Source organism: Leucopleurus acutus (assembly GCF_964270905.1).
Source record: "Leucopleurus acutus genome assembly, chromosome: 17".
NCBI lineage: Eukaryota > Metazoa > Chordata > Mammalia > Artiodactyla > Delphinidae > Leucopleurus > Leucopleurus acutus.
This window is the reverse complement of record NC_139159.1, coordinates 22323818-22338787: the sequence shown is the minus strand read 5'-3', so window position 1 is coordinate 22338787 and position 14970 is coordinate 22323818. Positions and strand designations below refer to the sequence as shown.

Here is a 14970-nt window from a genome sequence, read left to right as displayed (position 1 = left end):
ATGTTCACATGGCCAAGTTAATTGACCTGCTCGGGTCTCAATTCAGAATTCACAAACTCCAGAAATTTTCCCTGAGGTCCCCATACTGGGGCAAAGGCACATTCACATGATATGTGACCCTGTCTCTCTCCTGGCATCAATGTCTACATTGTTCACAGGACTTCTAACACAGGGGTCCAAGTGCGGACTCTAGAGCTGGTTTACAGTAGGTTTGTGTCCCAACCCTGTTACTAACCAGCAGAGTGAATCTGGCAGATACTTAAGGAAGTCTCAGTTCCTACGTCTGTGAAGCGCAGATAACAAAACTGTCTACCACACAGAAAATTTTGCTTGAGATGACATACATAAAAGACTTAGCACAATACTAGTACAGAGGAAACGCTAGATAAATGATAGCCATAACACTATTATCACTGTGATTACTTTACATTACCCACCTTCATTTAAGCAGGATTTCTGCAGAATATCAGAAATCAAATGAAAACAGAAAATACCTAAATAATTCAGACCTAGAAAAAAAAATAACCCTTCTGTAACAGACAGTCAAGATGGATAAGTTGATTTATTAGCCAATTCAGATGAATGCACACGAAGCAGTCATTGTTACCATCTATTGTCAGTCTCCAATTTCTCCACCTAATTTGGGCTTTGATTATCAGGTCCAAAGATAGCACTTACCAGATTAGGTGGACACACCGGGTTATTTTTCTTTGAGGTCTCACCTGGGCAGGTGCATGTACAAAAGACAGAGAGGAAGGAGACTAGAGAGGTTAGAGAGGCTGAGGGCGTGGCCCGTGGCCCTCTTAATCATTCTTTACTTCCTTTTTTTTTTTTTTTTTAAACAAGACGACTGACTTGGCGTCGTCCACCACCACATCCGCGGCAAGAGCTGCGACGCCTCCTCCCTGGCGTCCGCTTGCAATAGCCCAGTTTTCGCCCTACACATCTGTGGCTTCTGTGGACACATTAGCAACCGATGCTTTTAGATCCTAGTCGCCCGCCTTTGCCAAGGCGGTTTAGAGGTCATCTGGAAAGTCTTTGCCTCGAATCGCCCCGATTCAGGCTAACTCATTCCTTCTGCGGTGCTTTGGGACTCTGCGCCCTCCTCTGGTCCTGGTCCAGGTGCACAGGAAGCGCTAGGGGAGGACGCAGGTGACCAGGAGAAGGAGGTGTGCGGGGAGGTGAAGGTGCCCCAGTGATTAACTCAGAGATCGAACCTGCAGACCAAGCGCAAAGTAGAAACTGAAAGTACACTGTCGGCTGATCCTACGGAAGTTATGGGAAAGGCAAAGCGCAGAGCCGGGCCGTGGTGTGTGACGCCCCCCTTGGGATGGATGAAACAGCAGGCGCGGCGTGGGTAGGAGGAACCAGCTGCAGAGACTGCCCTAGCCGGCACGGACTCCCGGCAACTCCGCGGAAGACCAGGGTCCTGGGAGTGACTATGGGCGGTGAGAGCTTGCTCCTGCTGCAGTTGCGGTCATCATGACCACGCCCGCCTCCCGCAGACCATGTTCCATGGTAAGCGCTCCTCTCCCGGGCGCATAAATTCGCTCGCGCGGCACGCCAGGGTACTCTGGGACATGCTGCGGGGCCCCGCGCCCAGGCGCGTCCGGGAAGAGCCCGGCCTTGCACTTTGGATCTGCGGAGAGCCCTGGCTGCTCTGCCCTTGGGCAGCCGGCAGCCTCACCCGAGTACTCTGGCCCATCACCACTTGCACCTGGGGCTGCTGAGCCTGGCGGGCTGCGTGGGAGAAGCAGTCCCCGACGCCTGCTCTCTGTCCCGAGACCGGGCGCTGCAGCCTCCGAGCCGCTCAGCGGTGGCAGCCCGCGCCCAGATCCCAATGCTCTCAGTCAGTCTCCCCTCGCCAGCGCTGCCCGCTGTCAACCCGGCGCCCAACCCACCCTCCCCGGGCTCCTGGTCGCGCCACGGTACTCACAGGTGCCCCGGGATCGGCGAGGATCTGGGCTCTTGCAGCTCCAACCCCTTAGAGAAGCGAAAGCGAAGCTCCCACGGGACACGCTTTTAAACCTCAAGGGGACAGGTCTCTGGAAAACCCCGTTTTTCCTCATTGAGGCTGGGAGTTTCCAACTGGGGCTGTACCTTGTGTCTTTTGCTGGGAACCCAAGTGCTCGGGCTGGCACAAGGCCACTTTCGGGTTTTGGTTTCTTTCCTATATGGGTACTCATGGACGGAGGCAGGATTAACAGGCATAATTCTAAATTCTAGACCCTTGCCGAGATTTAGTCTATTTTATCTGTGCGAAATACGGACTTAAAATGGACAAGGGCAGAGTTGAGGAGAGCTGGATTCCCGTTGGCAGCCATATGGCCAAGGTAACGGGTCCAAAAGCTGACGGGAAGAAAAAAGGGGGAAAAGAGATGTGAGTGGAGAGGATTTGCTGAGGGAAATTCTACTTCTTTATAGTAGATACTTCCTTAAGCAAAAGGAGACGGGTGCGGCAGGGTGCCAGAATGGGGAGCAGATTGTTCTTGTGTTTGATGCCTGGTCTGTGCCCTTTCCTGGCGGCACCGTTAGATCAAGAGACCTATCCCTACTCACAGGTATTAAAGCATCAAAAATTGACATAGTCAAGAAGTACCTGATCAGTAGCAAAGTAAAGGGGGGTGGGGAGCGGGTTTAGCGTATAGAAGATTTGTAATGGGCGTCCTCCAGAACTTTAATATAGAATTAGAAATTAGGTATATTCCTGTTTTCCTTACAATGCCCATGGATCTCCTGCAATTGCTTTTTTCTGGACCACTCCCAGATCTAATCTTTCCATCACCTCTGATCTGGAGTGGAGAGGTAAAACAAGAAAAGGAAGCTAAGGTGCCCATTACTAACAAGGAACCTCTATTTCCTGAAGTATATCTATACCAATCGTGCATCATAAGTTATCAGCAACCAAAATATTAGAATTCTAAACTCCTAATAATAATAATTATGAGTGATTTTTTTCCAGTAGAGTTCACTAGAAGGTTAAGGATAGGCTTACCTTTTTTTTTTTTTTTAACATCTTTAATGGGGTATAATTGCTTTACAATGGTGTCTTAGTTTCTGCTTTATAACAAAGTGAATCAGTTACACATATACATATGTTCCCATATCTCTTCCCTCCTGCGTCTCCCTCCCTCCTACCCTCCCTATCCCACCCCTCCAGGCGGTCATCGAGCCAATATCCCTGTGCCATGCGGCTGCTTCCCACTAGCTATCTACCTTACGTTTGTTAGTGTATATATGTCCATGCCTCTCTCTCGCCCTGTCACAGCTCACCCTTCCCCCTCCCCATATCCTCAAGTCCGTTCTCCAGTAGGTCTGTGTCTTTATTCCTGTCTTACCCCTAGGTTCTTCATGACATTGTTTTCTCTTAAATTCCATATATATGTGTTAGCATACGGTATTTGTCTTTCTCTTTCTGACTTACTTCACTCTGTATGACAGACTCTATGTCTATCCACCTCATTACAAATAGCTCAATTTCATTTCTTTTTATGGCTGAGTAATATTCCATTGTATATATGTGCCACATCTTCTTTATCCATTCATCTGATGATGGGCACTTAGGTTGTTTCCATCTCCGGGCTATTGTAACTAGAGCTGTAATGAACATTTTGGTACATGACTCTTTTTGAAGTATGTTTTTCTCAGGGTATATGCCCAGTAGTGGGATTGCTGGGTCATATGGTAGTTCTATTTGTAGTTTTTTAAGGAACCTCCATACTGTTCTCCATAGTGGCTGAACCAATTCACATTGCCACCAGCAGTGCAAGAGTATTCCCTTTTCTCCACACTCTCTCCAGCATTTATTGTTTCTAGATTTTTTTTAACATCTTTATTGGAGTATAATTGCTTTACAATGGTATGTTAGTTTCAGCTTCACAACAAAATGAATCAGTTATATATATACATATATTCCCATATCTCTTCCCGCTTGCGTCTCCCTCCCTCCCACCCTCCCTATCCCACCCCTCCAGGCGGTCACAAAGCACCGAGCTGATCTCCCTGTGCTATGCGGCTGCTTCCCACTAGCTATCTACCTTACGTTTGGTAGTGTATATATGTCCATGCCTCTTTATCGCTTTGTCACCGTTTACCCTTCCCCCTCCCCATAGCCTCAAGTCCATTCTCTAGTAAGTCTGTGTCTTTATTCCTGTTTCACCCCTAGGTTTTTCATGACATTTTTTTTTAAATTCCATATATATGTGTTAGCATACGGTATTTGTCTCTCTCTTTCTGACTTACTTCACTCTGTATGACAGACTCTAGGTCTATCCACCTCATTACAAATAGATCAATTTCGTCTCTTTTTATGGCTGAGTAATATTCCATTGTATATATGTGCCACATCTTCTTTATCCATTCATCCAATGATGGACACTTAGGTTGTTTCCATCTCTGGGCTATTGTAAATAGAGCTGCAATGAACATTTTGGTACATGACTCTTTTTGAATTATGGTTTTCTCAGGGTATATGCCCAGTAGTGGGATTGCTGGGTCATATGGTAGTTCTATTTGTAGCTTTTTAAGGAACCTCCATACTGTTCTCCACAGTGGCTGTATCAATTTACATTCCCACCAACAGTGTAAGAGGGTTCCCTTTTCTCCACACCCTCTCCAGCATTTATTGTTTCTAGATTTTTTGATGATGGCCATTCTGACTGGTGTGAGATGATATCTCATTGTAGTTTTGATTTGCATTTCTCTAATGATTAGTGATGTTGAGCATTCTTTCATGTGGTTGTTGGCAGACTGTATATCTTCTTTAGAGAAATGTCTATTTAGGTCTTCTGCCCATTTTTGGATTGCATTGTTTGCTTTTTTGTTATTGAGCTGCACGAGATGCTTGTAAATTTTGGAGATTAATCCTTTGTCAGTTGCTTCATTTGCAAATATTTTCTCCCATTCTGAGGGTTGTCTTTTGGTCTTGTTTATGGTTTCCTTTGCTGTGTAAAAGCTTTGAAGTTTCATTAGGTCCCATTTGTTTATTTTTGTTTTTATTTCCATTTCTCTAGGAGGTGAGTCAAAAGGATCTTGCTGTGATTTATGTCATAGAGTGTTCTGCCTATGTTTTCCTCTAAGAGTTTGATAGTTTCTGGCCTTACATTTAGGTCTTTAATCCATTTTGAGCTTATTTTTGTGTATGGTGTTAGGGAGTGATCTAATCTCATACTTTTACATGTACCTGTCCAGTTTTCCCAGCACCACTTATTGAAGAGGCTGTCCTTTCTCCACTGTACATTCCTACCTCCTTTATCAAAGATAAGGTGACTATATGTGCGTGGGTTTATCTCTGGGCTTTCTATCCTGTTCCATTGATCTATATTTCTGTTTTTGTGCCAGTACCATACTGTCTTGATTACTGTAGCTTTGTAGTATAGTCTGAAGTCAGGGAGCCTGATTCCTCCAGCTCCGTTTTTCATTCTCAAGATTGCTTTGGCTATTCGGGGTCTTTTGTGTTTCCATACAAATTGTGAAATTTTTTGTTCTAGTTGTGTGAAAAATGCCAGTGGTAGTTTGATAGGGATTGCATTGAATCTATAGATTGCTTTGGGCAGTAGAGTCATTTTCACAATGTTGATTCTTCCAATCCAAGAACATGGTATATCTCTCCATCTATTTGTATCATCTTTAATTTCTTTCATCAGTGTCTTATAATTTTCTGCATACAGGTCTTTTGTCTCCTTAGGTAGGTTTATTCCTAGATATTTTATTCTTTTTGTTGCAATGGTAAATGAGAGTGTTTTCTTGATTTCACTTTCACATTTTTCATCATTAGTGTATAGGAATGCCAGAGATTTCTGTGCATTAATTTTGTATCCTGCTACTTTACCAAATCCATTGATTAGCTCTAGTAGTTTTCTGGTAGCATCTTTAGGATTCTCTATGTATAGTATCATGTCATCTGCAAACAGTGACAGCCTTACTTCTTCTTTTCCAATTTGGATTCCTTTTATTTCCTTTTCTTCTCTGATTGCTGTGGCTAAAACTTCCAAAATTATGTTGAATAAGAGTGGGCAACCTTGTCTTGTTCCTGATGTTAGTGGAAATGCTTTCAGTTTTTCACCATTGAGGATGATGTGGGCTATGGGCTTGTCATATATGGCCTTTATTATGTTGAGAAAAGTTCCCTCTATGCCTACTTTCTGAAGAGTTTTTATCGTAAATGGGTGTTGAATTTGTCAAAAACTTTCTCTGCATCTATTGAGATGATCATATGGTTTTTCTCCTTCAATTTGTTAATATGGTTTATCACATTAATAGATTTGCATATATTGAAGAATCCTTGCATTCCTGGAATAAACCCCACTTGATCATGGTGTATGATCCTTTTAATGTGCTGTTGGATTCTGTTTGCTAGTTTTTTTGTTTTTTTTTTTTTGCGGTACGCGGGCCTCTCACTGTTGCGGCCTCTCCCATTGTGGAGCACAGGCTCTGGACGCGCAGGCTCAGCGGCCATGGCTCACGGGCCCAGCCGCTCCGCAGCATGTGGGATCTTCCCGGACTGGGGCATGAACCCGTGTCCCCTGCATTGGCAGGCGGACTCTCAACCACTGCGCCACCAGGGAAGCCCCTGTTTGCTAGTATTTTGTTGAGGATTTTTGCATCTATGTTCATCAGTGATATTGGCCTGTAGTTTTCTTTCTTGTGACATCCTTGTCTGCTTTTGGTATCAAGGTGATGGTGGCCTTGTAGAAGGAATTTGGGAGTGTTCCTCCCTCTGCTATGTTTTGGAAGAGTTTGAGAAGGATAGGTGTTAGCTCTTCTCTAAATGTTTGATAGAATTGGTCTGTGAAGCCATTGGGTCCTGGGCTTTTGTTTGTTGGAAGATTTTTAATCACAGTTTCAATTTCAGTGCTTGTGATTGGTCTGTTCATATTTTCTATTTCTTCCTGATTCAGTCTTTGCAGTTTGGGCATTTCTAAGAATTTGTCCATTTCTTCCAGGTTGTCCACTTTATTGGCATAGAGTTGCTTGTAGTAATCTCTCATGATCTTTTGTATTTCTGCAGTGTCAGTTGTTACTTCTCATTTTTCATTTCTAATTCTATTGTGGGTTACTTTTTATCCTTTTACTTTGACACTTCTTTTGGGAGTTGAAGTAGTTGAGGACGTACTATGTGGTCCTCAATTGTGCTATCTAGTTTAGATAATTTAATCATATTTGAGGACCCAAAAATGGAATAGCAATAAAAACAGAGAACTGAGAAAGATTAAAAAGCCTGAACAAGTATAAAGGAGGGTTACACAGGGTATCACATCAGTGTTGCAATGCCTTAAACAAAAATGGAAAATGTTATTTTGTAGGACCAGCTTACATGTTGATGTCACACATGTGATGTGAGATTGCTTTTCTGGCCTCATCTCTGACACATAACCTAATGCAATAAAGCAAATAATCAGTGTCTTTTTTCCTGAAATAGGAGTACGTGATGCCGTGTTTCAGGAATTGGCCAAGGAAACGCTGTAGTGAGATTCATCTGGAGGAAGATGGACTTTTGTACATTTCCCTTGACTACACACATGCAGTTATTTTTATAGGAAGCAGTGCAGCTCAGCGGCTAACAGCTTAGTTTCTAGACTCTTGGATTTGAATCATGCCTCTTACAAGACATATTTTATATGGGGGAAAAATGTTTGGGTCCCAGATTCTCCATCAGCAAAAATGTTAGTGATTGGTAGTACTTACCTCAAGAAATGGTTATGGGATTAAATGAAATATTGTATGCAGTATTCTAGGATGGCTTTAGAAATGTCTTTAACTGTTGTTTATCATGGGACTTGTGGATAGAATTTATAATCCAATCTTAATATGTTTGTGGAATGTATTAGAATTCTTTATGTGAGCATAATCACATTCATTTTTGTAATCTTAAAAAGCTGATTTTCATATAACATATGGTTATTGCCTACTGTTTATTAACTTTTTCTTTTTTACTCACTTGTACCAATTGTTCATATTAAAGCCAAGTCTTATATATTCAGATAACGTCTTTAATTCCATCTTAAATGTCTTTTGACCATTTCTTTAAAATCCCAGTGAAAATAGGTCTATATAATGTCTATAATAGACAATCAATAAACACTGATCAGTCTTAAACACTAAGGAAAGATTGGATTTGAAGGACTGTTGAAACTAATTTGTTCATGTTCACTTTCACCCCATAACTTAAGCATCTGAGGATTAAATGTATTATTTGGCTTAATTTAAAAACCAACAAGATTTTTTTTTAGACAGCCATCATTCTGGTTTAACCAAATTCCCTACTGAAAACAAATTCTCCAGTTTCAATCCCTTCCGGAAATCTCAAGAAAATTCCACAAGCCCAAGATTGCCTTGCATTATTCTTTATGGTTTGTCTTTTTTGTAACCTAAGGGAAAGTTCAAGGTGGAGGGAAGGAATGGGTATCTATGTATAATCTAAAACAAAAATAAAAGCAGAGTCCTTTTCTATTGTGACAACAATGTCAAAAGCGGGCTCAAACTAGGCAATATTAATATGTTACTGTCTATGTGGTGTGGAGAAAAGACTTCAATTGCAGACCAAACTGTAAGTCATTAATGAGACAGCTGGGAACCTCTGAGATGTGGATTTGAAGCCCTGGGTGTGTTTGCAACATTGTTGGTCAGGCGATTTCAAATCTAAAGAGTTATTGTATTTGGATGGCTGGGTAGATTCTTAGAATTAAGGTGCTTGAGAGTTGAAAGCCCCATTAAGAGATCATTTAGTCTAAAGTGAAGCTTTTATGAGGCTCTGTCCTTCAGTCAGTCACACAACTCATTGGCATACCAACACAAAACCCTGCGTCTCCCTCTGTACATTGCACTGCCCTAGTCTATCTGGGGCTAGCCTATTTAACAACAAAGATGGCAACCAAAGACATGCTTTCCAGATAAGGCAAATATTGTTTTAGAATTGAGAAACTGGTTACTCAAAAAAGACTGAATTTTCCACTAAGCCATCATTTGAAAGCATTGACAAAATGCCATCCAATGAGTAAATGGGTTGATGTGAATTTTGGGAGCACTAATTACTGAAATTTGGAGTGAAGAGGGCACAACAACTAGTGCTCATAGAAAATAAAACCACCTCCTTTATTAAAACATAAAATGTGGACCTTTGAAATGACGTTTATGTATAATAGTAAAAATGCCTCTTTTGCATTCTAGTATTTAATTATTTTGTTATATTTCTTTTAAAGCTCATTTCAAGTTATATGCTGTATAAATTTTCCTTACCATCTACTTCTCGCAAAGTATCCCTGCTGGACATCTGTAAGATGACAGAGAAAGTAAAAAGTTTGGCTCTGTGCAATCTATACAAAGCTAGGACTCAGTAAATAATTAGCAATTGATCACTGTTTGAGAATCTTCAGGATGAAGGGACTGTGGTAGAAGAAAGAGAGGTAGGGCTGTATAATAGTACATGGAAGTGGTTTTCATTCAGAAGACCAAAGTGATGACATGTTATCAGAAGATAATGGGCATTTCTGATCAAATCCTGGTGAAGTAACCAGCTCAGGTTAGAATCCAGACCTGGCACCTTACTATTTATGTTTTATAAAAAGATTAACTAGCAGGTAGGACCCTTTTGCTCCTTAGATAGTAAGTATAAGGCACTGAACAGTGCTTGGTACATGACAGGTACTCAATTAAAGGTAACTAGCCTCATCATCATTATTAATCTCCAAAGCGAATTCTTGCTCATCATGCATATAGAAATTTAGTGGCAGAGCTATGAATAGACTCCACATCTCATCTTGTTTCTCTTACCTTGTTAGGTGTCAGTGACATATTAAGATTAGATGTAGGATTCATGTTTGTTCCCCTATCTGCTGCCCAGCCTACATTCTCTATTGTAAAAATATAGGTCACTAATGGCACATAACTTACTGGGGAGAGCTACTAATTTTTATATGACAGGGAATGATGTAATAGATGAGAATGTTATGGGAAATTTATGATATATTTGACAGTCTTTAGGTTGTTTTCACAATATTAGTTCCTTGGATTCCAAGGAGTATTGTTTGTAATCTTAATCAGGAGAAGGCATACATGTGAAATATCTTGCACTCAACAAGAACAGTTAAAGTTCACTGGGGAAAATCGCAGGAAATATATTGTCAACAATACTTGATGGTTTACAGAAAGATGCAAACAAGACACTCCAGCAGGCTTATGAAGAAATAAAATCAGTCCCTATAAAACCAGATTTTAATGCCTCAGGGAATCACTGGCTTTCTAGCAGTGTATTACTACTGCCCAAAATGATACCATTTATAATTTCATTCCTTTTGATTAACAGTTGCCCCTAAATGAGAAGACTTATTTAAAAATAGATATAAATCATTAGTTTACAGGGTATGAATTTATTTATTGGGTTTTCCTAACATGTCAAGAAGCTAAACAGGGCTGTGTTTGAAGAGAATGTCGGTCTCTGGGCATTTAGAAAAAGAAGATACTGAAAAGATAAGGAGTCTCATAATATAAATATCAACTTTGGCACAGTTCTGAGGAGGGTAAGCCTTCTAGGATCCATCATTAAAAAGAAAGAATATAATCACCGTGCAGTACCATGCAGATAAACTTCCTGCAATGTTGTTTCCAGGAAGCAGCTGGACACTTGAACAACCATCAAGTTTTACATAAATATACAATCACGTGCCTTAGATCACAAAATTTCAAAAATGTATAATTGTTAACCTGTAGTTTACCTGTTTTTCTGTTGATGAGGCAAAGAGATTTTGCTGTCTTCACACTTGTTCTGCATATTCCCAAAGAGTTTTATCTGAATAAAAACTGAAAGAAACCTAGACTCTAAAATATTGTCTTTCTTTGGTAGTTACATAATATTGAACTTTAGAGTTCTTCCTACACTATGTAAAACCAAGATACATTTTAAAAATTATTAGAAATAAGTGGTCAGGCCAATTGAAATACCACCATCAAATGATATAATATGACTTATGACATTTAGCTTATTCTTACTTATTGTTGAATTTAGTTTCTTTTAGGTATATCTTTGGAATTCCTCCCCTGATCCTTGTTCTGTTGCCAGTAGCATCATCTGATTGTGATATTGAAGGTAAAGACGGCGGAGCCTATCAGAATGTTCTAATGGTCAACATCAATGATTTGGTATGTGTTTGTTTTCCTCACGTTTTAACTCACTGGGAAAATTTGAAATATACTGTTGGTATGCAGTTTTATGTTCTAATATTTATTTATATTCCTTGAAATAGGCTGCTAACAATATTTCTTTTTAAGTTGGCATTATTATATTCTGTAAAAAGAATTCTTTCCTAGACCTCAGACTCCCACAGCTGTCTTTCACTACCAAAATTTTTCTGAACATAACTTAGCATAATTATCTGCATTTCCTCACCTCCCATTGATGGTCCCTGTAAAAACATATTATATTAGGAGAAGGAAAATACCGGAATATAATGTTTAAAAATTATCGTGAAAAAGTTGTATAGTTATTCTATTTTATCTGAAAGTGTGTACATGAATATCCTTAGGTATTTTTATACATATGTGTATATATATATAATTTGCTGTTATTTTTTTACTTACTATGGACTTTTAAAATAATAGCTATTATTCTTTAGAGTAGTTTTAGGTTTACAGAAAAGTTGAGGAGAAAGTAGAGAATTCCCATATACCCAGTTTCCCTCTACACAATTTCCCCTATTATTAACATCTGGCATTTGTGTGCTACATTAGTTACAATTGATGAACCAATATTGATACATTGTTATTAACTACATTCCGTAGTTGACATTAGGGTTTACTTTTTGTGCTGCACAGTTCTATGGGTTTTGACAAATGCATCAGGTTGTGGATCCACCATTACAGTATAATACAGAATAGTTTCACTGCCCTTAAAACTTACCTGTGCTCCACTGATTCCTCCCTCCCTCCCTGCCTCTGAACCCATGGCAACCACTGATCTGTTATGGTCTCTGTGGTTAGCCTTTCTACAATGTCATATAGTTGGAGTCATGCAGTATGTAGCTTTTTTAGACTGGATTCTTTCACTTAGCAACGTGTATCTAAGGTTCTTCCATGACTTTTTGTGGCTCAATGCCTCATTCCTTTTTATTTTTAAATAAAATTCCATTGAATGGATGTACTACAGTTTGTTTATCCATTCACTGATTAAAGGATATGTCTTGGTGGCTCCTAATTTTTGGCAGTCACGAATAAAGTTTCTATAAACATTCATGTGCAGGGTTTTGTGTGGACATTTTCAACTCATTTGGATAAATTCCTAGGAGAATGATTGCTGGATCATATGGTAAGACTACGTTTAGCTTTGTATTAAACTGCCATACTGTCTTCCAAAGTGTACCATTTTGCATTCTCACCAGCAATGAATGAGAACTCCTGACATTTGGTGTTGTCAGTGTTTTAAGTTCTAGCCATTCTAATAGGTGTGTCTTGATACCTAATTGTAGTCTTAATTGGCAATTCCCTAATGTCATATGATGTTGAACATCTTTTCATATACTATTGCCATCTATATATCTTCTTTGGTGAGGTATCTGAACTCACATCTTATCTATCTTAACAATATTGAATCTTACTAACCATGATCATGGAAATCTTTCTATTTATTTAATTTTTAAATTTCTTTCATCAGAAGTTTGCACTTTTCCTTGTGTTGATCTTGTTAGTATTTTGTTAGAGTTATATCTAAGTATTTTGTATTTTTGGTACTTTTGTAAACGGTGTTCTGTTTTGAATTTCAAATTCCAGTTATTTATTGCAGGTATATAGGACAGCAATTGACTTTTGTATATTAACCTTGTATCCTGAAACCTTTCTATAATTGCTTTCTAGTTCCAGGAGGTGTTGTTGTTGTTGTTATTGGTTTTTTGGGGTTTTCAACATAGACAAATAAGTCATCTACCAAAATTAATTTTTTTACAGTTTAAGAGCTGTATTAAAATAATGGGATGTGTTGTTTTAACAGTGACCAGTACTTGAAACCCCAAATGACAAAGGAAAACCATCTCAGATGTTCATAAGATGGGAGGAAATTGTCTAACCTTTCCCTTTCCCCTCCTCCACTCTACTGTCTTTTCCGCATACTCATAGAGAAGTGGCATGACACCTTGGGAAATTCAGTGTTATACCTCTTGGAGGGATATGGAAAACTCAAGATGATACGTATTGAACACTGTAACACAGAGAAATGCTGATTTTGTCCACTGACAAAAAAAAAAAGTGCTCACTACGTGGTAATTGCCCCATTTTATATTTCATTAATTGGGGCATTTTTTGCATTAAATTATGCTACTAAATTAATCATTTTGAGTTAAGATAATGTTTTTTACTTGTTACTTACTCTTATTACCTTCATTTCACAGAGGAAAAATCTGAGACCCAGGGCCACCCAGTTAAGTGGCAGAGCCAGGATCTGAGCCTCTGCTGTTAACCAGCACGCTCTCCTGCCTTCCAATAACAATCTCTCTGCCAGTTTATTCATTCAGCAAACATTTATGTGGAGCCTATTATGTGCCAGTTATTATGGAAACCCCTTTTTTTGTGGTGGGGTGGTGGAGGTGTGGCAGTAGACACAAAAGTGGACCAGATACAGACCCTTCTTTTAAGAAGCTTTCGTTTGGTGATGGTTAAGTCTTGGTGTGAAGAATGCAAGTTGCAGCTTGAAAAGGAGTGGCTGTCATACTCTCATTTCAGACAGACTGGTTGTGAGTCAGATTTGGAAACAAAGAGATATAAACTGTGTTCTAGGAGGAGTTGAATAGATCAGCTTGATCCTAGGAGAGAAACCATATTGTGGGATAGTGTGCTGATCTCCAGACTTTTTAGACGGTACACCCTTTAGTAAAACTATCTTGAGCCTGCACTTCCAATATACATTAGCATTTATTTATATGTCATAGCATTTTCATAGTAATTTTGCACACATTAGTAATGATAAATACCAAATAATGAAAATTTACAAAAGATGAGGAAAAAATGTAGATAGAGTTCCTAAAAATTTTCCTCCCATGCTTGCAGTGGATTGTTCATTGTGGACTCCGCTTTGAAAAGACTGCTGACATAGTGGAAGACACAAGTGGATATATGTTATAACAAGATTGTCAGTGGTCTTGATGTGATGGTATTTAGACAACCAAAAGTCAATAGTGATTTGATCATAAAAGTAACATTGAATTACAATGCAAATTTTGAGCATTTACTATGTGCAATGTGAGCCATTAAAAATAAGATAGTCCTTGCTCTTCTATAATTTATGAGGATAAAGTATACACATGTCACTATAATACAAAATGATAATAGCAGTGCATTAAAAAACAGTTTCATACACATTATTTTATTTGAGCTCCATAATATCTCTATGAGGTGATAATAATAATAACAACTAACACAAATTTAGGGTTTACTATGTGCCAGAACTGCTCTGACTACTTTCCATGTAATAATTATATAATTCTTACGATAATTCCAGGTAATGAGAAAACTGAGACCTGGACCACATAGCTGGCAAGTGGCAAGGCTTGAATTCAAACCCAAGCAATCCGGTTCCAGAAAAAGCCCTCATTATTATGAGGCAAAGCAGATAATAGCCCTGGTTTTTTTGTTTGTTTCTTTTTTTGTTTTTTGAGGGAAAACACAAGATAGTTATGATGAGAACATAATGAAAGAAGAGTATCAGGGACACTAGATGGTGACTGAACCAGTTGAATTGTAGGGAAAGGTGACGGGGGGCTGCACAGCTATTCTGAATACTGTTAAAATCATCCAGAGCAGGTCAATAAGGTAGAATTGAGTTGTAGAAGTAAGAAAATAGGAATGATGGGAACTATTACATAGAGTCCAAATAGGGCCCAGGGTAAGAGTGAGACTCATTTTTCCACCTAGCTCAGAGGGAATGGGAGGTTCATAATAAATAACAAAGGTCCTTCTTCTATATGGTCTACTAAATAAGGAATTCAGATT

At 39.3% G+C, this 14970-nt stretch overlaps 1 protein-coding gene across 1 annotated transcript in view; it reads left to right on the top strand.

Moving 5' to 3' along the window:
* Positions 1-1409: 1409 nt before the first annotated feature.
* IL7 (interleukin 7) overlaps positions 1410-14970 on the top strand; it is a gene marked incomplete at its 3' end in the record, with an annotated part of 54455 nt that continues 40894 nt past the window's right edge. Inside the window, exons 1-2 of the mRNA XM_082859147.1 lie at positions 1410-1518; positions 11003-11136. Coding sequence (XP_082715273.1) covers positions 1509-1518; positions 11003-11136 — 144 coding nt within the window. The 5' untranslated portion in view covers positions 1410-1508. The remainder of the gene's footprint in view (positions 1519-11002; positions 11137-14970) is intronic.